Source organism: Barbatula barbatula, assembly GCF_947034865.1.
Source record: "Barbatula barbatula genome assembly, chromosome: 17".
NCBI classification, from domain to species: domain Eukaryota; kingdom Metazoa; phylum Chordata; class Actinopteri; order Cypriniformes; family Nemacheilidae; genus Barbatula; species Barbatula barbatula.
In genome coordinates this window covers 590,570-605,748 of record NC_136780.1, presented here as the reverse complement: position 1 = coordinate 605,748, position 15,179 = coordinate 590,570, and the positions used below count along the sequence as shown (strand labels likewise).

At 39.5% G+C, this 15,179-nt stretch overlaps 3 protein-coding genes across 3 annotated transcripts; 1 reads left to right on the top strand and 2 right to left on the bottom strand.

The window, feature by feature from the left end:
* The first annotated feature begins 2,434 nt into the window (after positions 1-2,434).
* Positions 2,435-5,770, top strand: LOC306906325 (uncharacterized protein). Its single transcript, XM_079477634.1, has 5 exons — positions 2,435-2,535; positions 2,771-2,947; positions 3,062-3,215; positions 3,965-5,279; positions 5,384-5,770. Exons 2-4 carry the CDS (start codon positions 2,771-2,773, stop codon positions 5,083-5,085), a joined length of 1,452 nt encoding a protein of 483 aa, XP_079333760.1. The 5' UTR covers positions 2,435-2,535; the 3' UTR covers positions 5,086-5,279; positions 5,384-5,770.
* Positions 5,771-5,990: 220 nt separating this feature from the next.
* Positions 5,991-10,553, bottom strand: LOC306906324 (uncharacterized protein). The gene is made up of 3 exons (XM_079477633.1): positions 10,477-10,553; positions 10,244-10,382; positions 5,991-8,331 (listed from the first exon to the last, which is right to left on the bottom strand). The coding sequence occupies exons 2-3, from the start codon at positions 10,380-10,382 to the stop codon at positions 6,941-6,943; spliced, it is 1,530 nt and encodes a 509-aa protein (XP_079333759.1). The 5' UTR covers positions 10,477-10,553; the 3' UTR covers positions 5,991-6,940.
* Positions 10,554-11,147: 594 nt separating this feature from the next.
* LOC306906412 (uncharacterized protein) lies at positions 11,148-15,075 on the bottom strand. The gene is made up of 3 exons (XM_079477791.1): positions 14,861-15,075; positions 14,477-14,567; positions 11,148-13,236 (listed from the first exon to the last, which is right to left on the bottom strand). Exons 1-3 carry the CDS (start codon positions 14,903-14,905, stop codon positions 12,218-12,220), a joined length of 1,155 nt encoding a protein of 384 aa, XP_079333917.1. The 5' UTR covers positions 14,906-15,075; the 3' UTR covers positions 11,148-12,217.
* Positions 15,076-15,179: the final 104 nt, after the last annotated feature.

The window sequence follows — 15,179 nt, the reverse complement described above, 5'->3', positions numbered from 1 at the left end:
TATTAAGTCACTGATATGAGACAAACACAAGAGAGACAAGAGACGGGACTTTAGTTTAAATAGGAATTTCTCTGGATCTGCACATTCTTGGGAACATTTGGGATCATGTAAGTACACGACTGCATGAAATATATCACACCGTGCAAGTGATTTCCATATTGTGGCTTTAAACCAACAGTTGAGTTTGTCATCTATATTTATATTTACACATTGGGTTAAATAACATTGGAATGCCATTAGAGATGAATGTGGATTAAATAAACGTTCTTCTCAAACTGTTAGTCCATCATGACAGTCTGGGAGCAGAAAATGGTTTATGTTCTAGCGCTCAACGTGGCCACCCAGTGAATGCAAGACATACTCGCTTTGAATAATCAATTCAGAGGATAATTTACAAAACACTAAAACAAGCTTATGAACTCAAAGATCATCGATCTCTAAACTTAAACATCTGTGTCCTCGGGCAAACGTTTGAGAGATTCTCATGACGGAACATGTTAGCGCCTCAGCTGAGCTCTGACACGGCTGCGTGCCGCTTCACATCATATCAAGAGTTGATTTCCAAAGACAGATAACTCAGTTTTTAAACATTCTCAAAGATCATGCTTTTATTATGCAGGTAAGTTTTTAATGATTAGTACTTAATCAAAACAATCCTACAACAGTTTGATTGACACTACATGGAATGCCCAATAAAAAGACCTTTTTTTAAACTAAGCAGTTGCAAATGAACTCTTCATATACACCCGCTAACTTTGCTTTTCTGAAGTCGTTCAAACACTACGAAGAACACGATGAAGCCTGTTGATAATGTGCACACAAATGAAAATAATAACAGGAAACAATCAGCTTTAGTAACAATGCCTCCCTATCGCCCTCTCTGTTTAAAACATATCATTACAGGTCACTTTATATGCCATGTGTTGAGTCTAATGATGTCAGACTGACATTGACCACAAAATCGCACCCGACAGCTCATAATACTATAAATCATTAATTGAAGTTGACCGTTGATAGATAACTTGCTCAACAACTGATGTTTGTTCGCATTCAGATCCAAAGTTTCGCATCACGGCACTAAACTTTTTCAAAAGGCTTTATTCGGCCTACAGTCATTGAGCTACAGCTGTGAACGGGGCGTTTGTGCTTATATAATGATTCGATTGTAAATTATTTTATTACGCGAGAAAAAAAAGCCTGCAGCTGTTTGCCGGTCAATTACACAGCCAATCAGAATCAAGTATTCCAGAACGGCCTGTATGCTTGTAAAGTGCTGACTGGGAATTAAAGCGAGTCGAGCTCATCATGTCGTCTGCGCTGACTGTTTAAGAGACGGTTACTGTGAGACCTCACGCTGATATAGGGAATGTCACACCTTCTATAGAGCTTTCATCCGTCAGATACTTCAGACTCACGCTTATTGTAGGAAATCTCTTTTCTGAAGGGACGTACGGTACATTTAACATCATGCATCATTAGATGTCTCTAACAATTAAAGCCCATTCACCCATCCACCGTCGACTGATATTACTTCTGATTTATGAACAACGCTGAAAATGAAAGATCAAGCACAATACATTATGGAATACATGTTTTCTGTTCGTATAGAGCACAGCACATAATGCCGAATCATTACTTATATCATTTTACCAGAAGTGTGTGAAGAGCTCAAATCCAGATGTTTAAAGGTGCTGCCATCCGGTGGAGTAGAGGAATCATCAAAACACTGAAAGAAATCAAACAAACAAGAGATGGTCAGAAACAACATAAAAACCATCAGAGAAGGAAAATATTCACTGAATGTTGAGATGTCCTGAAGGTTCAGAGGTTTAGAGACAGTCAGCAGATGATGGAGATCCACATTCAAACACATGTGCACATCAGGCTTTATGTTGAAATGTGTTGGATTTGACATTGATGGTAATGTGAAGTGTGTGTGTGTGTGTAACAAGATGATCACTTTACAGTTCATTCAAGACAATACAACCCCTTTAAACACAAAGACCTTTAAAGCACAGCAAATGATTAGGCCTATCAATGATTATGCAATAAAGGAAAGAAGTGAAGGACATGAGTATACACGACAGCAGCTTTATTAAATCGAGAAAAAAGCCTTCAGAAGTTACTAAGTGGGAAACAAAATAAATCTCCTCAAGATGTAAAAAAACCAAACACGTGTAGGCCTATATATCACACAAATCATAAACACGACACTTTATGCTGCTGTGCTCTTCTTCTCGCGCTGTTGTGGCGCCACCTGCTGGACTGGATCGTGATGCAACGGCCGCTTGACTACAATCGTTTAGTTCTTATTGTTATTCGTGTGGATCACAGTTTCCCTATTCAGACAATAACGACATAAACTCGGTTTTTAATGCTTTTAAAATAAACAAGCAAATGTTCCGGATTCAGTAACTGCACCGAACGACTGTTGTCAAGCAGCGTCTACGTCACGCGTCCAGTCCAGAAGGCGACGCAACAGACCACGTGTCCCAGGAAACAGCGCTGCTCGTGTTTGTGTTTGTTTACTCTTGTGTGAGTTCATCTTTTTTATCTTGAATTATATTGCTGTCCCACACTAACGATGGCAAACACCACGGTTAACGTTTAAACCATGTTTGCTTAGTTACTATAGTAAAACACTGTATTTCCATCAATACGTCAAACACGACTGTTTCTACACTTTAACTATAAAAACCGTGTTTTTCTCGATTTATCACGGTTTATATCATGTATAATTACGTTGAATGGTGTGTGATGTTGTGTTCAGATGTCCATGATGATGATGATGATGAAGGTGCAGGTGGATGTGATGTGCTGTAAGTCAGTAGGAACTGATCTGTCTATGCTGGATATTGATGATCTGATGACAGAAATCTGTCAGCTGAAGAAAGAGGTGAAGTTACTGGAGACAAAACTCAGAGAGAGAGACCAACTCAACACAAAGGTTTGGACGCATTCAACATTCATTTCATCTTTAACATCAGTGACTGTCTGTCTGACAAATATAAAGAAACTTGTCATCGTCTTGATTCTGTGTTTGTTGTGATGTTGTTTTCAGGATGTTTGTGGTGTTTCTCTCTGTGACGTCACTGATCAAACATCTCCAGATCTTCTGCTTTCTGTCTGTAATGAAGAGCAGAAGACATCAGTGAAGCTGCTGGACTGTGAGATGGAGCTGAAAACACAAATCAAAGAAGAACAGACGGATAACGGTATATATATATATATCTTGCCTTAATGTTTAATAACAGGCACAAACATAATCATTTGCGGCTGTGCAATTTGAAAAATATATATTTTGGTGATTTGGAAATCTAAATAAATTTCTGGTTTTTTTCAGGAGCCACATATTTGCTGCGGTGGTTTGCACAACATTAAAGAAACATAATTAAACTTGTATTTAAAAACACAAAACAATGCAGATACTGCCTATTTACAACCACTGAACATCATCTTTGTGGCTTTCTCAAGCTGCAAACACTTGAAAATAAACTAAAATAAAATGCAAAGATGAGGATAAATCTACAATAACAGTTTCAATGAACCATCTACAATCTTTACATCATTTATTACATGAATTTTTTCAGGCTGACGCTAATTCACGATGAACCAAGGTCATGGTTTCGCACAAACTTAGAAACAAATGTATAGTATAATGCTTTGAATAAAAGCGTCTGCCAAATGCATAAAAATCTAAATGATAATTAAACAAAACCACGGTGTTTCTTGCTATTTTACACAAGTGTCATTCACACAAACTTCATTAAGTGAAAGCTAACAAATAATGTTTTGTTTCTTACCTTAAGAGATGTTGATCAAGTATGACAGCGCTGACGTGTCAAGGTCGTAGGCCTCGTGCATGCGCTTATATTGAGTTGTCTATCAATCGAGCAGCCCGACTGTTATATAATAACATTTCGGAGGAGCTCAGTTCTATTCATATTGATCATTATCATTTCAGATCTGATGAGGGTGAAGGAGGAAAGTTCAGAACCAAATGAAATTGAGGAGCGACCTCATCATCTCATAACTGGAGAAGAATCTGTGAGCTGCTTGAAAACGAAGAAGAGCTTGTCACCCAGAATATCTCAAAAGGCGACAGCAAAAGATTCTCTTACGTGCGATCAGTGTGGCAAGAGCTTCCCTCGGAAATATGAACTCAAAATGCACATGAGACTTCACACAGGAGAAAAGCCTAACACATGTGTGCAGTGCGGAAAGAGCTTCACTCGGAAACACGATCTTAATGCGCACGTAAAAATTCACACTAGAGAAAACCCCTACAGATGTGATCGGTGCGGAAAGACCTACGCTCAGAAGTACATACTTAAAACACACATGAGAGTTCACACTGGAGAAAAACCCTACAACTGTGAGCAGTGCGGCAAGAGCTACACTCGAAAGAACATACTTAAAACACACATGAGAGTTCACACTGGAGAAAAACCATACAACTGTGAGCAGTGCGGAAAAACCTTCGCTCAAAAGTGCGTACTTGACGTGCACAAGAAAATTCACACGGGAGAAAAGGCGTACACATGTGAGGAGTGTGGAAAGACCTTCACTCAGAAATACAGTCTTCACGTGCACATGAGAGTTCACACGCGAGAAAAACCCTTCACGTGTGATCAGTGTGGAAAGAGTTTCACTCACAAACACGACCTCAATGCACACATGAGCATTCATAATGGAGAAAAGCTTTACGTGTGTGACCAGTGTGGAAAGGTGTTCACGCACAAATCCAAACTTAACATGCACATGAGAGTTCACACTGGAGAGAAGCCTTACGCGTGCGGTCAGTGTGGACAGAGCTTTAAGTGGGTAGGGGGTCTAACGAAGCATCTTCACTATCATTCTGGAGTGAGATCGTTTCAGTGTGAGCAGTGTAATAAAACATTTGTTACAGCAAACAACCTGAAGAAACACATGAAGACTCATACAGGTGTGAAGCCTCATGTCTGTTCCATCTGTGGAAAAACCTTCGCTCACCTTTATTCTGTTAAAGTGCACAAGAAATCACACACGGGTGAGACATCACAAACGTGCTTTGAAAGGGTCCAAACCTTTCCTACATCCAACTGATTTAAACAGCGCCAAGGAGTTGAAACGAAAGAGAAAGCTCACCACTGCTCCTCGTGTGGACGGAGTTTTGAAGAATCGAGACGTCTCGAGATTCACAGGAAGAAGTGCTGCAAGGAGAGCAAAGTTCATCCTCAGAAAACTGCTCGGACCAGAAGATCCAAACAATCTGATTTTATAAAACCGCTGGTGATGTGGTAATGCTTGTTCTTTTATCAACGTGTTTTTGTCAATTTTTCGCCTCGATGGCGATTAGCTTTTATTGCCATGTAGTCTTAATCAATACGTCATTTTTATTTAGCATTTTTACCCTGTAGGCGTACGAGCAAGCTCAATGACTGACACTGCTGGACAATGATCGCAGGTTGTCTTTAACCATAAGACACTGACATCGGCCGTCGGACAAGCGTTTGGGAGCCATGACCACGGAAATCATCTGTCGGCTGGGACAGCCCAAAATCGTACAGTCTGAACCCGGCTTTTGACCAACATTAGAGAATTTGGGAGACAGTGGTTATCTCATCGGTCAAAACCAATGATACCACACGTCAAGAAGAACCGGCGAGCAGGTTTAAAGTACAAATGAGTCATTTTTCCCAGTCTTAACTAGTATTCAGAGTTATTTGTCAAATCAGGATAGTATTGTTGAATGTATTTTTTATGATTGCATTAAAGGGATAGTTCACCCAAAATTAGAATTCTGTCATCATTTACTCGCCCTCAGATTGTTCCAAACCTGTATAAAAGTGTTTGTTCTGATGAACACAGAGGAAGATATTTAGAAACATGTCAAACTGATAAAATTGTTCCTTTTATAATTGTGGGAGACTTGGCTTGAGAAAAATCATTGTTTTTGTGAATCTCGGCTGAGAATGAACCTCTTTTGGAAAAGAGAAAAACCTGGTCTCTGACTGTATTTTCTTTATTAAGATTATTTCCACAACCATCTGAGTACAGTTTCAAAAGATCAAGGAGATATGAAGTGACTTACAAAACTGGGCTACAAAAGATTACACAAAAAGAAAAAAGAAATAATTGATTCACACAGTTAACGTATAAGATTTAAAATTTTGTTAAATAATAATACATTGTTTACATTAAAAATAACGTGTTATCATCAGATCTAACTTAAAGTCCCTTTGAAATTGAAAATGTTATCATGAAATATTGCAGCGTGTTTTGTAAATAGTTTCTCAATGTGGGTCATTCTCTTTTTAAAAAACGTGTTCTCTCATGATCTTCAGTTAAAATCTGAAAATGCACTTCCGTCCTGTAGTCACTATCCATCTTAGTGTGTTAGTCGGCTTGGGCGGAGCATCCGTTAACTCCTCCTCTTCAACTGTCAGTCTGCTGCCAGTTTCATTACAAAATGCAATGGTTGTTTTTACACATCCAATCAAATCGCAGAGAAAGACGACAGCCACGCCCACTATTCTTCTCATTCAAAATTCCATTTCACTCGGAAATGCGACTAATTACGATCGCAACTTACGGTTCGCGGGGACTTTTAATAGAACTATTGAATGGAAAGCAGATTATCCGTTATGTAGAAAACAGCGTTAACAGAATGAGGCAAAATAATTGAACAGCACTAATGCTAACAATTAAATATGTTTTTCACAAAACATTTGCCAATATACAGCATTTTCTTATTAAATTCCTACTGTTGCAAATGATATATACCACACATTTGAATGAATATGCCAGCTAAATCAAACATCTTTCAGAGACGAGCAAGCACTTAAAAATGAACACATTAAACAGAACTCTCCGAGATCTATACATGCTTTCGGTTATGATCACACATGCCCTGATTTTTAACTTACTGAAGAAATCACTTAAAAACATTGAAGGAATATTAACACGCTGAATTCATGAAATCACTGCAGTTGATCTCAGGGATCTTCTGGTCGAAGTTTTCCTGAGGATGAACTTTGCACTCTATGCCACACGTCTCCTTGTGAATCTCAAGACGCCTTGATTCTTTGAAAGTCCGTCCACAAGAGCAGTAATATTTCACTTCAGCGTGAAGTCTCTCGTGGCCCCGCAGGGCTTGTATTCGAGTAAAACTCCTTCCACACTGTGAGCACGTGTACAGTTTCTCTCCAGTGTGAAGTCTAAGGTGGCGTTTCAAATGACTATATGTAATGAAGGTTTTGCCACACTCGAGGCACACATGTGGTGTCTCACCTGTGTGTGTTTTCTCGTGTTCTTTAAAATAGGAGATCCGTGCAAAGTCCTTTCCGCAGAAAGAGCAGACATGGGGCTTCACGCCCGAATGAGCCATCATGTGCTTCTTCAGGTTATTTGAAGAAACAAATGTTTTACTGCACTGTTCACACTGAAATGATTTCACCGAAGAATGACAGAGAAGGTGCTCTTTTAGGTTCGCCGCCCACGAAAAGCTCTTTCCACACTGATGACACGTGTAGGGCTTCTCTCCAGTGTGCACTCTCATGTGAACGTTACGGTCGGACGTATGGCCGAAGGTCTTTTCGCAGTGATCACATTGGTACGGTTTTTCACCGGTGTGAATCCTCATGTGCACTTTAAAGTCGGATTTGCGAGTGAAGCTCTTTCCACACTGCTCACATTTGAAGGGCCTCTCCCCACTGTGATTTCTCATGTGCATTTTGAGATCGAACTTGTGAACGTAGTTCCTTCCACACTCGTGACACCTGTAAGGTTTTTCTCCACTGTGCCCTTTTATGTGCACATTAAGGTCGGACTTACGAAAGAAGGTCTTCCCACACTGCTCACATTTGTTAGGCTTTTCTCCAGTGTGAGACCTCATGTGAATTTTACGTTCGTATTTACGAGTGAAGATCTTTCCGCACAGGTCGCATACGCATGGTTTCTCCGCGGTGTGACCGCTCATGTGTGCGTGAAGGTGGTGTTGTTGAGCAAAAGCTTTTCCACACTGGTCACAATTGTAAGTGTCATCTCCAGTGTGAATTCTCACGTGCTTATGAAGCCGGTGTTTCCGAGTGAAGCTCTTTCCACACTGCTCGCATTTGTAAGGCTTCTCTCCGGTGTGAGATCTCATGTGCACATTAAGGTTGTATTTACGAGTGAAGGTCCTTCCACACCCAGGACAGATATGAGATTCTGTTGCTATTTGAGGTTTATTTGGTGACACATTCTTCTCAGTTTTCAAGCCGAGCAGAGATCCTTCTCCAGTTATGAGATGATGAGGTTGCTCCTCTATTTCATTTGGTTCCCAACTTTCATCTTTAACCTTAATGAGATCTAAAATAAACAGAGAAAATATTGCATTTACATTTAGTCATTTAGCAGATGCTTTAATCTAAAGCGACTTACAACGAGTTTGGGGAGCAATAAGCGATATGTCATAAATGAGCAATAGTACATTAGGTGCTAATACAAAGATACTAGTTTGATGAAAAAAAGCACTGAGCACTAACTGGGCAATTCCAGCATTATAGACGTGACATAAAAATGCTCAGAGAATGCATTTGTTACGAATATATTGAACTATCCTGTTTATATTTGACTAAACCCTTGTTGATAAACATCAGTCTAAACATCAGAAAATGTCAGTCTATGAACAAATGTTCTATTTTAAAAAAGGGAAATAAACATGCGTTATGGATGTGACAAAAAAGGACGACAAACTTTAAAAAGGGCATGCCTCTCTAAAGAACATCAAATAGCGACTTTATTTTAACTTGAATGTGTCAATTTATGTGGAATATGTAGTGTTACACGTCTCACATGGGGATTTGAACCACCAAAATCTGTGCTGTGTGTTAATATCTGTGCTGTGTGTTAATATCTGTGCTGTGTGTGTTAATATCTGTGCTGTGTGTGTTAATATCTGTGCTGTGTGTTAATATCTGTGCTGTGTGTGTTAATATCTGTGCTGTGTGTTAATATCTGTGCTGTGTGTTAATATCTGTGCTGTGTGTTAATATCTGTGCTGTGTGTTAATATCTGTGCTGTGTGTTTATATCTGTGCTGTGTGTTAATATCTGTGCTGTGTGTTAATATCTGTGCTGTGTGTTAATATCTGTGCTGTGTGTTTATATCTGTGCTGCGTGTGTTAATATCTGTGCTGCGTGTGTTAATATCTGTGCTGTGTGTTAATATCTGTGCTGTGTGTTAATATCTGTGCTGTGTGTTAATATCTGTGCTGTGTGTGTTAATATCTATCTGTGCTGTGTGTTTATATCTGTGCTGTGTGTTAATATCTGTGCTGTGTGTGTTAATATCTATCTGTGCTGTGTGTGTTAATATCTATCTGTGCTGTGTGTTTATATCTGTGCTGTGTGTTTATATCCGTGCTGTGTGTTAATATCTGTGCTGTGTGTTTATATCTGTGCTGTGTGTTTATATCTGTGCTGTGTGTTAATATCTGTGCTGTGTGTTTATATCTGTGCTGTGTGTTAATATCTGTGCTGTGTGTTTATATCTGTGCTGTGTGTTAATATCTGTGCTGTGTGTTAATATCTGTGCTGTGTGTTTATATCTGTGCTGTGTGTTAATATCTGTGCTGTGTGTTTATATCTGTGCTGTGTGTTAATATCTGTGCTGTGTGTGTTAATATCTATCTGTGCTGTGTGTTTATATCTGTGCTGTGTGTTTATATCTGTGCTGTGTGTTAATATCTGTGCTGTGTGTTAATATCTGTGCTGTGTGTTTATATCTGTGCTGTGTGTTAATATCTGTGCTGTGTGTTAATATCTGTGCTGTGTGTTTATATCCTGTGCTGTGTGTTAATATCTGTGCTGTGTGTTTATATCTGTGCTGTGTGTTAATATCTGTGCTGTGTGTTAATATCTGTGCTGTGTGTTTATATCTGTGCTGTGTGTTAATATCTGTGCTGTGTGTTAATATCTGTGCTGTGTGTTTATATCTGTGCTGTGTGTTAATATCTGTGCTGTGTGTTAATATCTGTGCTGTGTGTTTATATCTGTGCTGTGTGTTAATATCTGTGCTGTGTGTTAATATCTGTGCTGTGTGTTAATATCTGTGCTGTGTGTTTATATCTGTGCTGTGTGTTAATATCTGTGCTGTGTGTTTATATCTGTGCTGTGTGTTAATATCTGTGCTGTGTGTTTATATCTGTGCTGTGTGTTAATATCTGTGCTGTTGGTAAAAACCCAACTGTAGTTGTCGTGTTTGTGGAAGATAAGGTTACCAGAATAAATGAAATCAGCTTCATCCGTTTGCTCTTCAGTGATCTGTGTTTTCAGCTCCATCTCACAGTCCAGCAGCTTCACTGATGTCTTCTGCTCTTCATCACAGACAGAAAGCAGAAGATCTGGAAACATCTGCATCTACTCAAGGTTATACAGCGTCTGTAAAAACATCAAGTGAAGACGAAACGGACACCGATATGATCACATAAATGAGGTTAAACGCAACACTTACTGCGGGCAGCTGTTTCTTCCAGTGCCGCTCTCTGCGGAGGATTTCTTTGACGCGCGGCCCGATTGCGCCTCCTGCTGGACTGCTGCGCGACTCGCTGTCTGTTCGTAACTTAACACTCCACACAGTGTGTTTGTGTTCATTTAACTATCGCGTAACCCATGAACAGACACTTTAAAATGATCATAAAGGGCAGTTTCATCATAGACAGTAACCACGTTGCTTGAGAGCCTTGGGGTCTTATAGTTATTATGATTTACCTTTTTATTATTATTTTACTTATTTATTTAATGTTGTTTCTTTAATTGTGTTTCTGCATTGTACCCTACATTGGTACAACGCTTGTTGTTTTTAAATACGCTTTATAAATAAGCGTGAACTTGAACTGTTTTTTTGACGAGCGGCCTCATTTAATTTCATTCGTTTTTTACGTTTTAATACAAATCTCTCACAGTTAAATCTCTCTAAACTGGTTTTGACATGAAAAATTAACCCCCGACTATGATTTAAGTGTAAAACAGTTAGTAATAGTTTGTACGCAAACCTGAAACAGCTGCATGCAGTGTCCTTCTCTGCCTGACTGACCGTTATAAATGACGGTTGGGAGCGCGTTTAAATCTTTCCAGAGCGCGAAAGTGTCAACCGGAAGCGCAGTGAAGAACAGAACAGAAAACGCGGGTATAAATGTTTTATAGTGTACAGAGTTTCAAACTGACCCCACAAAACACAATCAGTAAACACACATAGACTTCAACTTCACAAGATTCCAAAAAATGGACAAACCTTTTATTCATTGACTGGTTGCACAGCACAGATTAATTTAAATTGATTATTGATATTAACATTGCTAAATTAAAACAACAACAAAAATGTTCTGCTAGGTTACTATACGGACTAGGGATGCACCGGTACCACTTTTTAAGGATCGAGTACGATACTGATACTTTTTCCCTGGTACTCGCCGACACCGATGCTAGGTTTTTTTTGTTTGTGGCAATTTTCCAACAACAAAATGGGACTATTGAACATATCAGCATCTTTATTTTTAACAACTTCAACTCATATTATGAAAAAATAAATCAATCTTATGTGCTTATCAAAAACTTTCAAAGCCAAAAGTCACAGTGTCCAATAACCTTCAAAGGGCAAAACCAAGGATATAAGCATGCAGAGTTAAAAAATCTGAATTTTGGCGAAACATTTTGTTGCGTTAACCAATCAGGAGACTGCTCTAGTAGTGATGTGATTATGACATAGCGAGCGGAGACAGAAATCTGAAACAACAATGAAGGACTGCGCCTCTGAAGGAACTGATGGTCCCAGACACGGCGCCGAACGAGTCTACGTCTATCTTCAGCCTTCCATAGCACATAATGCGCAGCTACCTGCTCAACAAAATCCATGTTTGCCATTTCGCAACAAGACTGGAGCCGCCTGCCAGAAGCCCTTCCAATGACGCGAATTTCACTCGCGATTGAAGCGAGTAAACTCAAAATGTTCAAGCGTCCAACGTTCTGTCAATTACGTCACGTGAGGTATCGGTCTTTGGTATCGGGGAATTTTTACGAGTACATGAGCTTGGTATCGGTGCATCCCTAATACGGACCTTCTCTGAATATTTTGTGTCAAACAAGGACAAATTTAACCAGTAGTATTTTTAGCAATCTACTGCAGAAGACGTTTGCGATGTTCTGGTCTCCGAGGATGAACTTTGCTCTCTATTTCACACGTCTTCTTGTGAATCTCAAGACAAAACTCCGTCCTCACAGTGGATTGTTTTCTCTTCTTTGTGAAGTCTCTCGTGCTTTTGCTGGGCTTCTACCCGAGCGAAACACATTTCACACTGCGAGCACTTGTAAGGTTTCTGTCCGGTATGAATTCTCTGATGCCGTTTTAAATTTCCAGATGTTGTGAAGGTTTTGCCACACACGGAGCACAAATGTGGTGTCTCACCTGTGTGTGTTTTCTCGTGTTCCTTAAAATAGGAGATTTGTGAGAAGGCCTTTGCACAGATGGAACAGACATGAGGCTTCACACCTGTATGAGTCTTCATGTGTTTCTTCAGGTTGTGTGCTGTAATAAATGCTTTACTGCACTGTTCACACTGAAACGATCTCACTCCAGAATGATAGTGAAGATGCTCTCTTAGACTCGCTGCCCACACAAAGCTCTTTCCACACTGACCGCACGTGTAAGGCTTCTCTCCACTGTGAACTCTCATGTGCATGTTAAGGTTGGACTTACAAGTGAAGCTCTTTCCACACTGATGACATATGTAAGGTTTCTCTCCAGTGTGAATTCTCGCGTGCTCATTAAGTTCAGTCTTTCGAGTGAAGGTCTTTCCACACGGGTCACACGTGTAAGGCCGTTCTCCAGTGTGAATTCTCATGTGCGTATTAAGGTGCCAGTTCGAATTGAAAGTCATCCCACACGGCTCACATTTGTAAGGCTTTTCTCCAGTGTGAGCTCTCACGTGCACTTTCAGGTTGAACCTGAGAATGATGGTCTGTCCACACTCATCACATTTGTAAGGCCGTTCTCCAGTGTGAATCTTCATGTGCACATGAAGACTGTATTTAAGACTGAACATCTTTCCACACTGAAGGCACGCGAGTGCATCTTTGTCTGCGACTCTTGGGGATTTTTCTGGTGAGAAATTCTCAGTCTTCAAGCAGCTTGGAGATTCTCCTTCAGTTATGAAATGAAGGTGTTTCTCCTCTATTTTATTCGGTTCTAAGCTTTCCTCTTTCACCTCCGTCAGGTCTAAAACGAACAGAGAAAATCATTATCATTATTATGACATGAAACTATTGAAGCCTTTTGTGTCTTTGTCGTACTGGTTAGTCAGAAATAGGGCACCTAATTACTGTATATTAAGAATAAATGACATGATGTGTGTCTAAATCATTGATTATGTACATAAACTGATTTCATCCTAAACTGCAAGATAAATTGATGTGTTTTGGGAAGAATGGAAAAATAAAGCATTAAAAATGAATAATCATTCAGAGGCGGATACATTTTAGCTGTTAAAGTGTTAAATATTGGCTACAAAGAAATTATATATTGCCAGTAATATATAGTCAAGTCAAGTCAGCTTTATTTATGTAGCGCTTTTTACAATTTTCATTGTTACAAAGCAGCTGTACAAGAAAAAATGACTATAAGTAAAACATAAAAGGTTATGCAGGTCAAAACACAGGTCAAATATCAGACACACAATAAATTCCTATATGCAGTGTTAATTAAATAAGACTACCAAATTCTAGCAGCCCCCCCGGCCAGGCAAAACAGTGCAAAACAGTATGCAAATGCATATAAAATATGCTTTTCTGATGAACACACAAATTTAAAAAACCTGTTTGGTTAAGGTTTCCATTCGGCTAGCTAACGTTTACTGAAAATACAACGTTAACTATATCGTACTACACAGTTAACTAGACAACAAATACAGTAGGGGCTTGACCATCTCTTTTGTAAAATGACTCAAATCTGAAATGGCCTATTTTCAGACTATTTCTAATGTATGGGGATTATGAAAAAGCGGCATGAAACGGAAGTAAGGATTATTTTTCTTCCGTATTGTGACGTAAATCTGAGTGAAACAACTTCTGAAATGAGAAAACGTGTGAGGCGGGACTTGATTTCGTTCATCGAGTACTGATTGGATCGTTAAAAGTTGGGTGTTCCCAACAAAATGGAGTCAGATTTAAGAACCAGTTTGCAATCTGTCAGTCATTGCAGCTCCGCCCTCGTGCCGTTCTTCATGTCCTTTCGAAAGGGGGACGAGGTTAACGTTTCTGATTAAAGATTACAAAATAAAAGAAAATAAATATAATGATGTGTACAGATACATAATTTTTAACGAATACTGCGAAATTGTGTGAATCGATTTGAATTGACATTTTTCATTTCATGCCGACTTTAAAGTCATATGCGCTTTAGACACCGTGTGAAACTGGATGTTGCATAAGAGGTCACTTCTCAAGAGAAGATGATCAACCTGAACGAATCCAATCAGCTTCATCTGTCGGTTCTTCTTTAATTTCCCTTCTCAGGTCCATCTTACAGTCCAGCAGCTCGTCTTCTACATCCTGAGAATAACACAACTGTCAGGTATACAAATCCACAGCTAGGACGCGTTTAAACTAGTATGAAGACCAATATAAGAGCAAATGGAGTTTGTCATAAATATCCTAGAACATTTTCTTCTTCACTGATAAGAGAAAGTCACACAATGACAGAAGAGCTGCTCAATAACAACAACAGACACAGCGCATTAAAAACGAGTTTAAAACGACACCGGCGATTAAAGCGTCGCTGTCCACAGAGAGGAAACAAACACAACACAACACACAACACAACACACAACACAACACACACTTACTGTTGTTGAAACTGTGCTCTGCTCGTTCTTCCTGTGCTGTATCATTCCAAACGCTAAACACACGAGGACCGACTGCGTCGAGACTGACGCAAATATTTGATTTTAATATAAATGAGGCAAACGAAACGGTCATCAGCGATCAAATAACATAAACCAGATGCGCGTTCTGGTTAACTTGAGCCTTCCGGCAAAACCAGCCAATCACCGATCGCGGAAGAGTCACGCTTCTCTGGGGGCGGTTCTCTGCGCGCACGATGAACTAAAGACCTGTCAATCACTCAATACCGCACATTGATAAAATCATATTCTGTATTTCACA

Excerpts from the sequence above, each read along its gene's own strand:
- LOC306906325 (XM_079477634.1), top strand. The coding sequence starts at position 2,771 with ATGTCCATGATGATGATGATGATGAAGGTGCAGGTGGATGTGATGTGC. Across the intron at positions 2,948-3,061 it reads GAGACCAACTCAACACAAAG|GATGTTTGTGGTGTTTCTCT; the intron begins GTTTGGACGCAT and ends TGTTGTTTTCAG. Across the intron at positions 3,216-3,964 it reads AGAAGAACAGACGGATAACG|ATCTGATGAGGGTGAAGGAG; the intron begins GTATATATATAT and ends TTATCATTTCAG.
- LOC306906324 (XM_079477633.1), bottom strand. The coding sequence starts at position 10,382 with ATGCAGATGTTTCCAGATCTTCTGCTTTCTGTCTGTGATGAAGAGCAG. Across the intron at positions 8,332-10,243 it reads AGCTGATTTCATTTATTCTG|ATCTCATTAAGGTTAAAGAT; the intron begins GTAACCTTATCT and ends TGTTTATTTTAG.
- LOC306906412 (XM_079477791.1), bottom strand. The coding sequence starts at position 14,905 with ATGATACAGCACAGGAAGAACGAGCAGAGCACAGTTTCAACAACA. Across the intron at positions 14,568-14,860 it reads AGAGCACAGTTTCAACAACA|GATGTAGAAGACGAGCTGCT; the intron begins GTAAGTGTGTGT and ends TGTTATTCTCAG. Across the intron at positions 13,237-14,476 it reads AGCTGATTGGATTCGTTCAG|ACCTGACGGAGGTGAAAGAG; the intron begins GTTGATCATCTT and ends TGTTCGTTTTAG.